The sequence below is a fragment of the Danio rerio genome, chromosome 7, assembly GCF_052040795.2.
Source record: "Danio rerio strain M-AB ecotype USA chromosome 7, GRCz13ab, whole genome shotgun sequence".
NCBI classification, from domain to species: Eukaryota; Metazoa; Chordata; class Actinopteri; order Cypriniformes; family Danionidae; genus Danio; species Danio rerio.
Window position 1 is genome coordinate 8,320,001 of NC_141027.1, and position 15,275 is coordinate 8,335,275.

Here is a 15,275-nt window from a genome sequence, read left to right on the forward strand (position 1 = left end):
TACTCACATGAATGACTGTAGTCTGATCAGCTTCTTCTCAAGAGCAGCTCGTCAAAAAGCTGGACAAGTGAAGAATGTCTGATTGAACTGCTGCTTAAATAGACCTGGAAACACACCCTTAAACCCCAACTTGACATACAAGCAAAAAATTCTCCACCCTTGTTGGTCTTGAATTTGATGGCCCTGAGGTGTGTTCCTGCTCCGTTCCCCCAGAGGGACAGCGAGGTGAAACACTCTCCATGTGTCAGAAATCTGTGGCAAAAATGGTTGACCTCTTGACAGATGATTGATGACTACTCCAAAATATTGTTTCTTAGAAAATTTATGAAGAAAGTACGAGGAATGCACGAGTAAAGCTTTCAACATAATCTTAAAACAAGCTTTGCAACTGTTGTGGAAAAAGATTCTGGTCTGCAAAAATAATCTAAGTCTCTAAGTCAACCTTTTCAAAAAATGACAAAGTCTGAGATGTCCGAAGTCTTTAGGCAAAGCCGTTTTAAATCAAAAACGATCCGTGTCCACATTAACGTTTCTGAACACATCTCTGTCCACACTACACCACCAAACATGTATATCACGTGACCATTCGTGCATTCTGGGGTTGGGTGTTCTAGTATAAACAGGAAGCATGTGTCTCCCTCGGCATTTGATTATTGTTAGTCAACAAACGCCGGTTGAACAATGAACGCGATGGCAAAGAAAGCAACAGAGGTATTTTTGTGGACAGACAACAAGGTTGAGTTGTTACTAAACGTAACAAATGAATAACTGCACATTGGCACGTAAAACAGACAATAGTGCAAACAACGCTCCCATTTTGTGTCCGTGTTGTTGCTCACAGTGAAGGCTAGTCAGTTGTCTTACGGTAGCGTTAAAGCCATGTGTTATAGTCATGTGATAGGGGCTTGATGAATAAGGGAAGGATACGCAATGACACAAAAGCCCCAATCAGGTAGCGAATCTAAGCAGCCCCGCCTCCATTTTCAGATGTCTCCGTTTTCCCTCATCCACACTGAGACGGAGCAGCAGCGTTTCAGTATGAAAATGGCCTCTACAGCGTTTCCAAAACGCTCTGTTTTCAGAGCTCGAAAACTCCAGCGCAGTGTGGACGGATGGCTTAACCGTAGCAAAACTTACGAGTTTTCAAACTAAAATACATTAGTGTAAACGGGGCCTTAGTCACTCGACAGAACTACAGTTCGAACTGCTGTGGTTAAAACCCATTCTTAGATGGTGCCAAAACCCAGGATCTTTTGCAGTAAGTTTTCTGAAATTTACTTGAGCTGGTCTTAGCTGAACTTTTCACAGCTGACGTGGTAAATGGATTAAAACTGGACTTCTAACCACAAAAGTGTGTACGTCTGCTTTTATTGTTCCTCCATTTGCTTAATTTTTATGAAATAAAATTTACAAGACTGTAATTTGTTTCAATAGTTCTATTTGGTAAATTTCAGATAATTTCCTCAAGGATGGAAGGGTTAATTTCTAAGGAAATGATGAACCAAAAAACTTGAACCTACATTATGCAAATTTAGCAAAGAGGGACTTGAGTTAACAGACTCAGAGTCTACATTGTTTGCATGGTGGGATGTTATCGGCAAAAATGGAAAGAAATCAAAACGTGGTGATGTAATTGAAGTGCTAAAGTACATGTGTTACTCAGGACTGCTTAACGAGATGCCAGATACGTTCAATTACAAAGGCTAGATGTGAAGAATTTGATGATGTTCACAAATCAGAGGCAGAAAAGTCAGGCAAAAATTCTAGATCTCAAGTTACAGCTTGATCGTTTACTAGCTAAACAGTTAGCTAAAGTCAAAAAGACACCATTGCGATGCATCAAGCTTTGCTAAAAGCACAGAAGTTTGTCTCACAAAATGCTTAACAGCGGTGGGGTTGAAAAGCATGTTCACTTCTCAGATGAAGTTACTAATAAATCTGACATGATTTGATTTGAAGCTGCAGCTTAAAAGAGTTTGCCCATTTCAGTAGTCAAGGTGATGCCACACCATAGCTCAGCAAAGACGCATGGTGTAGAAGCATTAGAGAGTCTTAAAAACCCTCAAACCTCAGATAATCACAGCAATCAACCCTCAGGCAAACAAAACAGGCTGTGTATGACCTGTAAAAAGTTTGGTCACAGAGGAACAATGTTGGATATCACCTCAGGGAAGGCCTGCACCATATTTTCTGAGAAAACAGAAATTACTTAAGAGCAAAAATCAGTGGTCTTCACGTAGCAAAAACTCATCTTTAATAACATACTTGGTGAACTAACTGCATTAATACAAGGCCTGCAACTGTTAACTTCCTTTGCTGGCGGCTTAGAAGCCTAATAGCAATAAAAGTTAATAAGTGCTGATCCTGTTTGCATTTCCAAATTTGTTATATTTGTGTTATTCACATTTTCATTTCCATAGAACACAATGGTAATGTGTGATACTACATGTACACAGACTGAGTAATTCCTTAAAGCATGTTTTCTTACTGTAGGTGTAAAAACACTCAGGTCTGAGGTTTTAGACGCCACAGATGCATTCTAGATCGCATGTCACGTATAAAAAAGAAATTAACTTAATGCTAAAATTAATTTTAAGGTACTTGTGTTTATATATTGGATAAGTCTCATCTCCTAAAAGTGGTTAACTGTGCTATCCTCAATCGGTCTTTGTCAGTCATGTGCGTTTGTTGTGTGTGAGAACAGAAAACTGACCACCACTGTGGAAGTCCCATCACAAAAGAAGGTAGATGTTAACATACACACACATGCACAATATATCGGCGGCCATATCGTTATCAGCCGATAAATGCTATTTTTAAGATTATCGCTATCGATCCGATGTCTAAATTAAGCCGATATCTTTAAGCCAATAAATTATGTAATTGTACAGTCCTGCGTGCCGTGCATGTGTGGGCAGAACATGTCAAAAAATGATAAAGTCTGAGATCTCCGAAGTCTTTAGGCAAAGCAGTTTATTGTTACAGCATCAGTAACAACAGAGACAGGTCGTTCGAGTGTCTGCCGAACATAGGCTTACACACAGTTTAAATACATTTCTGTGTCTTAATACTCCACCCAAATTTACACATAACACACCTCCATCAGCTTCTCCGCTAATAGGATCTTAAATCTCTCAGGTGGGTGCGACTACATTTTGGCTGATGCGCATAAATTTTTAAGTTAGGAGCACCGGTGCTACCAAGCAAAAAGGTTAATTTCAAGCCCTGTATATACTGTACACACAAACACACACACACACAAACATACACATATACACACACACATACATATATATATATATATATATATATACACACACACACACACACACACACACACACACACACACACACACACACACACACACACACACACACACACACACACACACACACACTAGGAATGCACAATATATCGGCGGTCATATCGTTATCAGCCGATAAATGCTATTTTTAAGATTATCGTTATCGATCCGATGTCTAAATTAAGCCGATATCTTTAAGCCGATAAATTATGTAATTGTACAGTCCTGCGTGCCGCGCATGTGTGGGCAGAACATGTCCAGACTTGTCCAGTGCACTATAAAGGAGCTCTCCTCACATTATGTTTTCAAAGTCTGTCCTTTCTTCATGTGGTATTGCTGTGCGTTAATATCTCAGTAAGTAACCATGTTCCTTATCATTGTAGACATGTTTGATTGAGTGCCATTGTGTATTTTGCTTTAAATCGCCTCAGGAAAAAATAATACACGTGTAAACATAACAGCAGCGATGCACACGTGCTAATCAACTTGTTGGGTTGTTGGTAATCTAGTATGATTATTTGTTATTATCAACAAGTTGCTTGTCATGTGTTGTTGATGAAAGATTGTATTCCGTTTGATCGGAATATTCAAACTGATTATAATGAGCGCACGTGAGGGATATCACCGCACACACACACTGATCTGACAGCCTTCACAGCAGCACGGGGGAGAGGTGCGGCAGACACTGAATCCCGCATAGGGGCTCTCAACTCGCCGCACATTCTGTCTTTACATTCTGCTCTGTGTTTGTCTGTAAAGTCATCTGCTCAATGCTCAGGTTTTGTATCAAAATCTGACTCCGAGGGCAAATCTGCGGCTTTCATAGATCATTTCTCCACAATTGACAGCAAGAACAAATGTTGTCTGACTGACAAGCAGCAGCTACATGTGTTGAAAAGAATGTAAAACGCCAAATAGAATGAATTTATGCCGCATCTTCTTAAGTAATACAGTCTGTATTCAGCTTTTCGCTTGTACAGTGGCTCTGAACTGTCAAAACACCTCTAAAAAACACTTTTTCGGAAATGACATATTTGTAAATGTGTACATCACTGTAACATGTTTTGTTCAAGAACATTTGAGCTGGTTTCAGTTCTTAGCTCTTTCATTTTCATTTTATTTAAAATATATTTAACTTGCTTGTTGATTAAATCCCATTTTGTTAATTAACCTATTATTTTCATGCAACAGTCAAGTTGCATGTTAATTTGCTGTGTGAAGAGAAGGAAATGATTTATCTTTTGCATGCTGAGATGGGAAATTATTAATATAGGTCTATTTAATCACCTTGCAATTTTAAAATCTTAGCTTTTTTTGCTTTGAGTATTGACTATTCAGTTCATAAGAGCAGTTCAATCTTTTATGAAGTTTGCTGTATAAAAATATAAAATTTTGAAATATTTGTAATTATCGACCTTTATATATTGGCTATCGGCCTTAAAGTTTGAAGAGTTTTCGGTTATCGATATTGGCAAAAAAAAAAATCCATATTGGTGCATCCCTACTCATGACCAGGCCAATAAAATCACTTTTTGAATTTAATTAGTAAAATTAACCAAATTTTTTTAGATGCAGCTATATATATATATATATATAAAATTATATTTCAGTTCCTTTTACTTTAAATATTTCAGTTCCTTTTGAACAATGCCATTTGATAAACACCGTTTCATTTACAGTCACACACTTTTTAACTCAATTATTTTATTATTGTTATTAATTTTTCATTGAACATTTACATTTCCTTATATAAAGTAAACCACATAATCTGGTACTGATTACAAAGTTACAGAAACTATGAAGCTATATGTCCATTTTCAAACTGAAAAGTTTATTTGAAAAAGACAATGTTGAGTATATTTCCTCTTTTCTAAATTATTAAGCAAAGAGGAATGAGAGCACAGACAAAACCTAATCATAGGTAAATGAGCTGAATCATTGCTGGGAAACTCAGAAGCCAGCCAGGAACAATCCATCTTGACATTACAGAGCTTTTTCAACTGTATTCACTTTGATATCAGTGTATGTGACTCCTTTGTATTGGCCCTTGGTTTTGTACTGTAACTCACTGCCATTCTTGCAAGTGATCTTCACTGTGCCAGTGTATGGCAGGTCAAAACTGGCTCTGCCAATGCTGATGTGAACATCCACCTTCTTCTTTGGTGGGACTTCAACAGTGGTGGTCAGATTTTCGTTTTTCTCATCTGTTTGCTCAAGACTATAGGTATTTTCAACTCCAAAGCTGACACTGAATCCGGTAGAAGCTTCAGCAATTTCTGGAATCCCAGCACTCACCTCCACACTGATGTTGACGAAAAGCTCTTAGTCATAGACCAAGAAGATGTTTTGATCACTTTCTTTGAGGTTTCAACTTTTTGCTCTTGCTGAACAGATGTTTTGTTCTCAAAACTGACTGACTTGATCTCCTCTGTGGCCACTTTTGGGATCAGCTGGTTGATGGTGGGATAGTTAACATTGGTGAGAACTGTTGACTGAACTGCATTGAGAAACACGAACCCCATGCAGTCGATGTCTGTACCTGATCTTCCCTTAATGCCAAGACAATAACCAGAGCCGATATCAATGGGACATTCTTCTTTTAAACTCCAACTTGACATCTTTACAAAGAACTCTCCACCCTTGTTGGTCTTGAATTTGATGGCTCCGAGACGTGTTCCTGCTCCGTTCCCCCAGAGGGACAGTGAGGTGAAACACTCTCCAGGGGTAAACACATACTCTTGATGTGGTCCAGATGCTACACCAAATGTTTCATTTCTACCATCTGAAAGCCAAGCCCTGACAGCCCTGATCTGCCATCCTCCAACCCAAACCCAGATCTTCTTTAAACTGGCACCACTTTTTTCACCAGTAAATGAAAATGGAGCACCTGATTGACTACCTATTATCTCTAGGTTTGTTGGGTAGGTCATCTCTGAAGTAATTAGGTCTGAAAATTGACATCAGAAGATTAGTATTAGAATTATCATAGATAAGATAAACTATATTATGGGTTATTACATGTATATTTACTCAAGAAGCTTCAATAAGCATAAACAACAATTTTCTACATTTGACAGTGATTTGGATAAAATTTACCTGCTAACCAAATATTTCATCACTCAAACTACATTGTACTATCTTGTAATTTACCTGATGCAAAATTTCAAGATTTTTAAATAGCTATCAAATTACATTTTAGATTCCCATCAGAGGAATTATACTCACATGAATGACTGTAGTCTGATCAGCTTCTTTTCAAGAGCAGCTCGTCAAAAAGCTGGACAATTGAAGGATGTCTGATAGAGCTACTGCTTAAATAGACCTGGAAACACACCCTTAAACTACTGTATGTGTCAGAAATCTGTGCCAAAAATGGTTGACCTCTTGACAGGTGGTTGATGACTACTCCAAAATCTTGTTTCTGAAAAAATGTATGAAGAAAGTATGAAAGTATGCGCTTTCAAAATAATCATAAAATGAGCTTGTCAACAAACTTTAAGCTGTCTAGCAAAATTGACATGGACATTTTAACTTAGGGCTTATTCACACTAGGTATTTCAAGAGTTCCCACTTAGATATGCTTAGCATTTAAAACAGGTTTGGCATGCTGTGCAAGGAGAGAACCCTGAGCTCGGAGATATTTGAGCCGAGGGCTCCCGCCCGGTCAATAAGCATATCCGGGGATCCGAGATCAGTGTAGAGTACAGTCCACAGATAAAATTACTTATTGATTTTATCACGGTCTGGGTTTAGTCGAAAGGACGGTTTACGACTCCTGGCTCCCAGAAGTCTGGATTTTCGTGACAGCTTAAAGGGCACCTATGGTAAAAAATCTACTTTTCAAGCTGTTTGGACAGATCTGTGTGTTGGTATAGTGTATAGACCGTCATACTGGGGTTATATGAACACACCCAGTCCTTTTTTTTTCAATTTAACCACAAAAAAAAGGGTCGGCAAATTGGAGCTGTTTTTAAATCGATCGCACCATTACGTAGGTGTGCGATCCCCCCACCCACCGAATTGATTGACAGCTGCGAGCATTAACATGTTCCGGTAGTCACGTGTATATGTCAACAAGACCAGGCAGACATACGCAAAGCAACCGGGAATAAAAGCTCTGTTCTGTTTGCTAGGATCTGCAATCATCATCAAATGTGATTAAGAGTAAGTTTCACATGTTTAAAGTGTTTTAAAACAGAGTATGTGTGTAATTAATTACAGCGTTTTACTTCAGCTTTACTTCATCAGCACAGCCACGTGTCAGAACAATTATAAAAGAAGACGCTTCAATCCCGGTTTGTGGAAGTTAAATCAGGTTTATTTTGTACATTAGCATAACAGATATCCACACAGTACTTGAGGTTAGCCTTAACTAAGCTAAGCGCGCTCTGTCTGCCTGCCTGTGTGTGTGTGTGTGTGTCATCTGTGGTGTGTGTGTGTGTGTGTGCGTGTGTGACTCAATGCAACTTCACAATACTGATTAGTAAAGGTTAGTTCTTACTGTAGTATCTCACAAACTCTACGTGAGACCTTCTTCCTTTAAGTCTGTCTGTTGTCTGACGCAGCTGAGGGAGGAGGCATGTAGTGGGCGAGGAAGTGGGCGGGAAAGAATCGTCTTAAAGGCGCAGAACGACAAAACCACCCCCTGCTGAAAATCAGTATAAAACAGCATCTTGTAAAAGGTATAATGAAAAATCTGATGAGTATTTTTGATCTGAAACTTTATATACACATTCTAGAGACGCAAAAGACTTATATTAAATCTGAAAAAAGGGGTAACCTAGGTGCCCTTTAAGTTATCCAGGGAGACTGAAGAGATGAGCCTGGAACTTCAAAGACATTCCTTTCTTACACGCACACACACACCTCCTCACACCCACAAGGACACTAGTCCAAAGAGAAATTGACTGAGAAATCAGGGACCAGCACAGAACTAAAATGTTATGCTTGCAAACTTTGTATCTCATTTCGGACTTTTCTTACCTGTATAACCCCTCAAATAACCTGTACGTGTGGTCCCTTTAGGCCTTTTTAAAGCATAAATAATGTGAGGATGGGAAAAATTATGTTGATTTACTTTTAAACCCCCCATGTTTGGTACCTATGGGTTTCTGCTGACATTTTACAACACATGATGCATAGAGCAAGATCATAACTCGCATTGCTTTATTCTTTAAATCCCTGTATTAAATGCCTGTCCGCATGCTTTGGGCGGACACTCAAATTTTCATACGAGCAGCCTCGAGACAAAGGAATGATTTGCACTCAAACTTTCCCCTGAAGTCATTGGTCAGAATGCTGAACGGGTTGTCACGTGACCCGCAGGTATAACCAGACTTCTCCCCAAACATCCTGCAGAGTAGTCCGAACAAAGAACCCATCAAAACGTGGCCCCTTGGAGGGCCACGCGGCTTTCTAAGCCACAGGGACTTTTCCCGCCACGCTTTCTTATTTTCCGGCAAAGTAAACTCAGTTTAAAGTTTGCGATCGTGTTCGTCCGAACTGTATTACAAACTCAACGCATCAAGTGGTATTATGTGAAGCTGCTTTGACACAATCTACATTGTAAAAGTGCTATACAAATAAAGCTGAATTGAATTGAATCAAGAAGGACATCAAAGGAGTTTCATCAGGAAGAGACCCGCATAAAGAGAGACCTCCAGACATAAAGTCCAGGGGCCTCATGTACGAAGACTTGCATGGAAATCATACTAAAACATTGCGTACGCACAAAGTTGTAAATGTGCGTACGCAGAAAAAAATTCAGATGTATGAAACACTGCGTACGCTGAATCTCACGCATATTCTTTTGTACATCTGAATGAACGTGAAACTGAGCGCAACATGCACGAGCACAAAACCCCTCCCTGCCTCCTCCCCCGTATGAATATGCTAATGACTATGCTAATAGCAAAACCCAACGGCAAAAGCAAGCAAGAAGAGAAGCTTTGAACAGAATGTGAATAGGAGGTGCTGCTTTCTGAGGTAGACCGGAGAAAAACGGTGTTATTTGCAAGTTTGTTCTCTGGAATTAACAACAAAAGAGAAAAATAGAGTGGGAGAGTTTAGCTGATGCGGTTAACACAGTTGGGTCTGAACATCGCACTGAGTGAATTAAAAAAGAAATAGTGTGGTTCATATGTGTAAAATGTTGCATTACCCTAAACAGTCTCAGTGGCGCAGCTCGTAAAACGCATGTCAACATGTTTTGACACGTTCGAGCATGAACTCGGTTCGAATCCAGCGTCTGATGAACTTTCTTCTTTTTTTCCCCCGCTACATATTAGATTTTGCCAACTATTTATCACGAGAAAGACAAGTAGGAATCATTAATAAGTCTGTGCATCATATTTTATTTGCACATTAATTGAATGGAAATGTTTCTGATTCATGCATGCAAATTCATCTTCAGATAGTGTCTTTATAGCAATGTGCGTGCTGTAGATAGCTCAGATTACATTGGGAAAACAGGCGACCGCTGCAAAGTGTGCTTTAATGTTTGGCTGGTCAACTGTATGATATGGAAACCTTACATACCTGCTAGATGAACCCGTCTCATACAGCTGCCATTGCAAGGCTCAGACACTTTGTAGAGAGGAATTTAACACAACTGCCTCTAGGAGTCGCCAATGGAAATAAAACAGACACGCACAAAAAATGTGCGTACGCCAGCCATAAAGCTGCCGTGAAGCTGCGCACATTCCCACGTTCAGTTCATTGTTAGTTAATCCAAACGTGAGAGATTCTGAGCGTGAAACCTGGCGTACACAAAGTTTTTGTGCGTACGCAGCGTTGATACATGAGGCCCCAGGTATTTTTAGTTATGCGAAAAAGCTGTGCCCCTTTTAGCAAAAAGGTGTTTTTTATAATCTTGGTGATCCTAAATGGTGCGTGTGGAACTGAAAGTTGTCACTCTTTTATCTGAAATCTCTATTTCCTCGCTTTACTATTTCTCTTTGTTGTTACACGTTCTGTAGACCCGATATCTCCACGTGTTTTATCTTTGTTCTGTGTTTAATGTATGTTTGTGCGTTTGTTTGTTATTTGTCTGACTAGTCAATAAATTCCATTATAATCAAGTGAATTGTATTGTTTGCCTCACGAGAAAATGTCACTGAAATACAGATTCCCCTGCCTAGCTATTATAAGTTGTTGAAAACTTATGAATGATTAATCTACTTCACAAGAAGTAGCAATTAAATTTCCTTTTTCTAAATGAATAGATTATTACCGTGTCAACTCGGAAGAGCGGCGGCTCTAGTTATGTTGGTTTGGTCAAGTTAACAATAAATTGATCCAGAATATTAATGATTAATAATAATTCGTTATTGTTGATCATTAATATTCATAATCTGAGAGTCCGCTCGGTCGAGCGGGCAAGATCACATACAATCATATGTTTGTTTGACCAAATTGACTGAAGCGTAAGCCAGAATATTAATAATTAAGAATAAACCGTTATTGTTGATTATTAATATTCATAAAATGAGCTAATTTCTGTTACATCAGGTAGGTCTCGATAGTTCCTCCTTTTGAAAAGGTAGAAAAAGGAGGAGATGGGGTGGAAGGGGAGTTCTTCCGAAATGAAAATAGGGAAAAAATGAGAAAGTGATCCATTTATAGTAAGCTAGGATCACTCGGATTGGATTATTACTGATTACAGGTGAGTGGCCAGCAGTGCTCAATTATATCATGTGCTCCTCTCGAAATTAGTGTATGAAACTTCACTAAGATCAAGTTTTCATCGATCTAATCGCAAGTGAACAATGCAAAGTAGTTGTGAATCATTTTGAGTTTGCCGAAGTTTGAGTTGATGTGGTAGAACATTTTGATCAGATTGCTCGTATTATGTATATGCACACATAGTCGAACAAGTTTAAATGGCTGTAAAACTATTGCAACCGCATCTTCTAAGAGTATTTATAAAATTTTTAATATGCACTAAAGAAGTAGGTACTCTACTGCCAAATCTCTAAGTATGAATGCGATTGTACGTCATCTGCTCTGTTTACATTTAGAGGTGTGAACCTACACTGGTCTCACGGTTCAGTTACGATTATCACGCCATCGATTCGGTTCAACTTGATATCTCAGTGCATCACAGTACATTGTCGATGCTTCCCATACAGATTTTACATTTTCTTCACAGCACATTTTTTGTATTAAAGTGTATAAATATATTTATATACTGTTTGTAATACAATTTTGTCCTTTAATACAAATTGTGGCTATAAACAACACAAGCTTTTATAGCAAATGAATATATAAATATCTTGCTCGCTTTCTGATCCTTGTCTAGAAAGTCCTCTTACACCCCTTTGATTGGTCACATGCTCAACTAAAAGGGCTGGCGCTCTTCACAGATAAACGGCAGCTGATTCATGATAGACGCGATAGAGAAAACTCTGCAGACACACGCTCATGTCTGTATCCAGATGTATCGCTGTAACAAACGAGAGGAAAGGAATAGTGACGCCAGCAGGTAAAAAGGGCCACAGTAAGAAAGAGGGAGAGAGAGAGATGGAGTACTTTCTTTCTCTCACTTGCAGTGAAACAGGGGCTACTGCAGTAAGTGTTAGTGAAAGACTATCCAGAAAACACACACGCAGTGAAAATGTGCAGAATTTCTGCGTTTTTAAGTAGTTAGAGTGTGTAAATACTCGCATTCGCCTCCCTTGCCATAGTAAGCCACGGTGACACATCGCATATGAGATAAATGACGTCAGTTCATAATAACCGGTTATGATTCATGGTTTCCTCGCCATATATATATTTCCCTTGTGTCCACATAGGGTATGCAGGAATCCTAAAGGTAATTTCACTGCTTCATGTGAAAGCGATTACACAAACATTCAGAGAACTGGCAAATCTGTGTTTTTATTGACAGGGTTGTAAACAAAACTACTATCTCCCATAGCCTAGTGGACTGTGATCAAACTAGAGTTTAAGCATGCAAAATTCTGTCGTATGGTGCTGTGAAAAGGGACGGAATTAAACAAGATGATTAGACGTTAAAAAAAGAGAGCGATTGGTTCATATTTTAAACTTCTATACAGAGATATCTTCTATTGGTCTCACACAGTCAAGTGATGCAAATTTGCAGGTAAGAGTTCATCAAGTTTGAACTTTGCATCAAAGCGAACTGCAAAACTTGTCACATGAGCTTGCATTTCCAGTCTGTCACATTCGTATGCGTATGGGGGATATGGGGCAAAAGTGCAGCGTGAGCACAGCTTTACTTTGTTGAAGTCGTTTTAGAGCAATACTTAAAAAAATGACCACTAAGTGTCACTGTAGAGCAGGGGGGCTCATATTTGCTTCAAATGCTGCAGTGTTTCACAAAGGCTGTTTCTCAATTCCAAGAATGCAGAGAAAAGACTTGCTTTCTTGTGAAGACAAGTCTTGCCAGGTGTCCTTGAAAGAACAAGCTCGGGAGACTGTGAGAGCAGAGAACCCATCCTCTGAGAAATGAGATGCTGCGTTCTTCCTGATGGTCACATGACCTTTACGTGTTTTAAATGGAAATTATTCACTCATTACAGCACTGATACAACGATTAATTGTTTTCCCCTTATCACAATATAATCTTTTGCAGAAAAGCATTATCAATATACTCTGCACAATATAAATACAACTGATTTAAATACGAATTTCAGCAAACAAACACCCTTAATGTGTTTATTCCTTTACTAAGATATTCATGTTAATGTTTACTTTCACCGTTTCATTTAGGGAAATTCCTGAGGTAAATAAGTGATATCTCTGAACTTTAATAATAAATCTAAATAAAATGCTGCGCTTCCCACCTCCAGTCGCAATGACTTCTGGGACATCCAGAGCGAGTTCCGTGCACAAGTCTGCATCGGAAACATCAGCAAGTCTATGTCCGTAAAGTTTCACGCGTCCTCCGTTCTTATGGTCTTGAGTATTGGAACTGAACTTAGGCAGCTGATGATGACGTTACACGAGAACACGAGGATGCATGACCACTGAAGAACGCATATTAAGAAACAGCAAAATCCTCACTTTGCCCACCAAGAAATTCAGCATAAAGGTGGGTGAGGTAAAACTTTAAAGGTCTCGTAGCCTAGGGGAAAAAAGTTGCGAAAACTGAAAGCAAACTTTAATATTTCCGTGCATTGGTAACATTCCTAAAACATACAAGAGCTGATTGATGAGCTGATATGCCCTGTCAGACTACAGACTGCACGAATTTACAGATGATGATCAGTCAAGTGAATACTGAGCTGTCATGCAGCACACGCTCTATTCAGCAATCAGTTATTATAAAACTAAAAATACAGAAGTTGTACTCAAAATGTAGGCCGGGTGTTATAAAGGTAGTAAAGTTTTTTTTTTACAGAAATATTTATTGTTGTATCATTGTACAAATAAACTTAATACTGAATTAGTACAATATTAGTATGTTACTATTTTAATAGTGGACAACAGAATATACAGGTGTAAAAATGTTTTTGAGGACCCAAAGCAGGATGAGGTTAAGGGCTTTATTGGCAACAAGAGTGAAAACAGCCGATAGGCAATGAACAGTTCAGCAGGTTGTAGGGTCATTCTCTCAGCCCAAAAGTGGAATCTAAAAAATGGTTGAGTCAAAGGTTAAATGCATGCAAGCCTTTTCTTGCGCTTCTGAAATGAACTCTGTATTTTCAGCTATGGATTTATTCTGACTCAAATTTCAAGGTTGTGTTAAATTTCAAGTGTGTTTCTAATCTGGAACAGATCACATTCATAAATAATGAATACATTTAGAGAGTTGACTATATTTTAAACATATCGTCTTTTCATTTAATTGTTTTACGCAAAGTAGCTTAGAGTCTTTTGCTGGTGTAACCGGTGTAATCTGCATTGTAAAAAACTTATTCATTGGGACTCTCTCACTCACTCTCTTATAAAACAAAACAACTAGAGCTGGCCGATTAACCGAAATGTAATCGAAATCGACTTTCAGAACCTATAATCAATCAAATCAGGGCGATTTTTTTCAATTACTTTCCCTACCACGTGTGAAGTCAAGTCAGCCCCCTCTGTTAAGGCTATTTTATACTTCTGCATCGAATGCATGTGTACGATCCAGCATGGCCTTTGCGCCGTCACAAGCCCACGCACCTTTTATTATGCACATTTTCAAAACTTATGTGCATCTTGCTGTTTCTATCAACCATTTTTATGCCCATATCCAAAATGTGCATAAAAATAGGTAAATGGAATCATAGCTAGTGTGGTCTCACCTCTTATAGTTTCACTTTCATTATAAGACAAAACGAGGCTATTCCAGAAAGCAGGTTATGCATACCAGGGTAAGTTTGAGAGTAATTAAGTAGATAACCCCGGCATTGATGCCAAAACCTGAGTTAACTTCTGGTGTATGTTAAGTAGCCATAGCAACTTACTCTCTGAAGATAACCTGCTCCAAAGCAAGTTTTTTCGTTGTGAGAGAGTTATAAGTGCATAGTTCTTTTCATAACCAAATATATATTTGAATGAACGTTGTTTTTTTTTTTTGTTTTTTTTTTAAGTTGTTAATGTATTTAACAAACCTTTTGAAATCAAACATGATATACAGAACCACGGGTCTGCGCTTACCATAGAAAACATTCAGTGTAGCTCTTTGTATTCGCATCAGGGCATTTTAGGAAACTGTACAATGTGGCAATAGCGTGTAGGACCATCCGTACACTATGACCATAGACTGTAAAATATATGGACGTAGTATCCGTGACGTCATCCATAGGTTTCTAAAGAGCGCAAAAGAAGCCACAAGTAGGCGTGGCCAACCGTCGCCATTTTTTTTTTTGCACGTCATCACACCCACAGTGGGATCCCAAACAAGGGCAAAGAGGCGGAGAGTGAGCGAAGCTACAGACACCTGCTGACATTCAGCTTGGACCTGGTTCAGACAGACTTTACTTTGGGAGAACTCTTAATACTTTATCACCTGTGACTCGTTTG

The 15,275-nt window shown here is 38.8% G+C and overlaps 2 protein-coding genes across 2 annotated transcripts in view; both read right to left on the reverse strand.

Moving 5' to 3' along the window:
- Positions 1-112, reverse strand: part of aep1 (aerolysin-like protein) — a 1,926-nt gene extending 1,814 nt beyond the window's left edge. Inside the window, exon 1 of the mRNA NM_001013304.3 lies at positions 8-112. The gene's annotated coding sequence lies outside the window, so the exon portion shown is untranslated. The remainder of the gene's footprint in view (positions 1-7) is intronic.
- Positions 113-4,999: 4,887 nt separating this feature from the next.
- On the reverse strand, positions 5,000-6,592 carry jac10 (jacalin 10). Its single transcript, NM_001110036.1, has 2 exons — positions 6,531-6,592; positions 5,000-6,252 (listed from the first exon to the last, which is right to left on the reverse strand). Exon 2 carries the CDS (start codon positions 6,233-6,235, stop codon positions 5,597-5,599), a length of 639 nt encoding a protein of 212 aa, NP_001103506.1. The 5' UTR covers positions 6,236-6,252; positions 6,531-6,592; the 3' UTR covers positions 5,000-5,596.
- Positions 6,593-15,275: the final 8,683 nt, after the last annotated feature.

Excerpts from the sequence above, each read along its gene's own strand:
- jac10 (NM_001110036.1), bottom strand. The coding sequence starts at position 6,235 with ATGACCTACCCAACAAACCTAGAGATAATAGGTAGTCAATCAGGTGCT.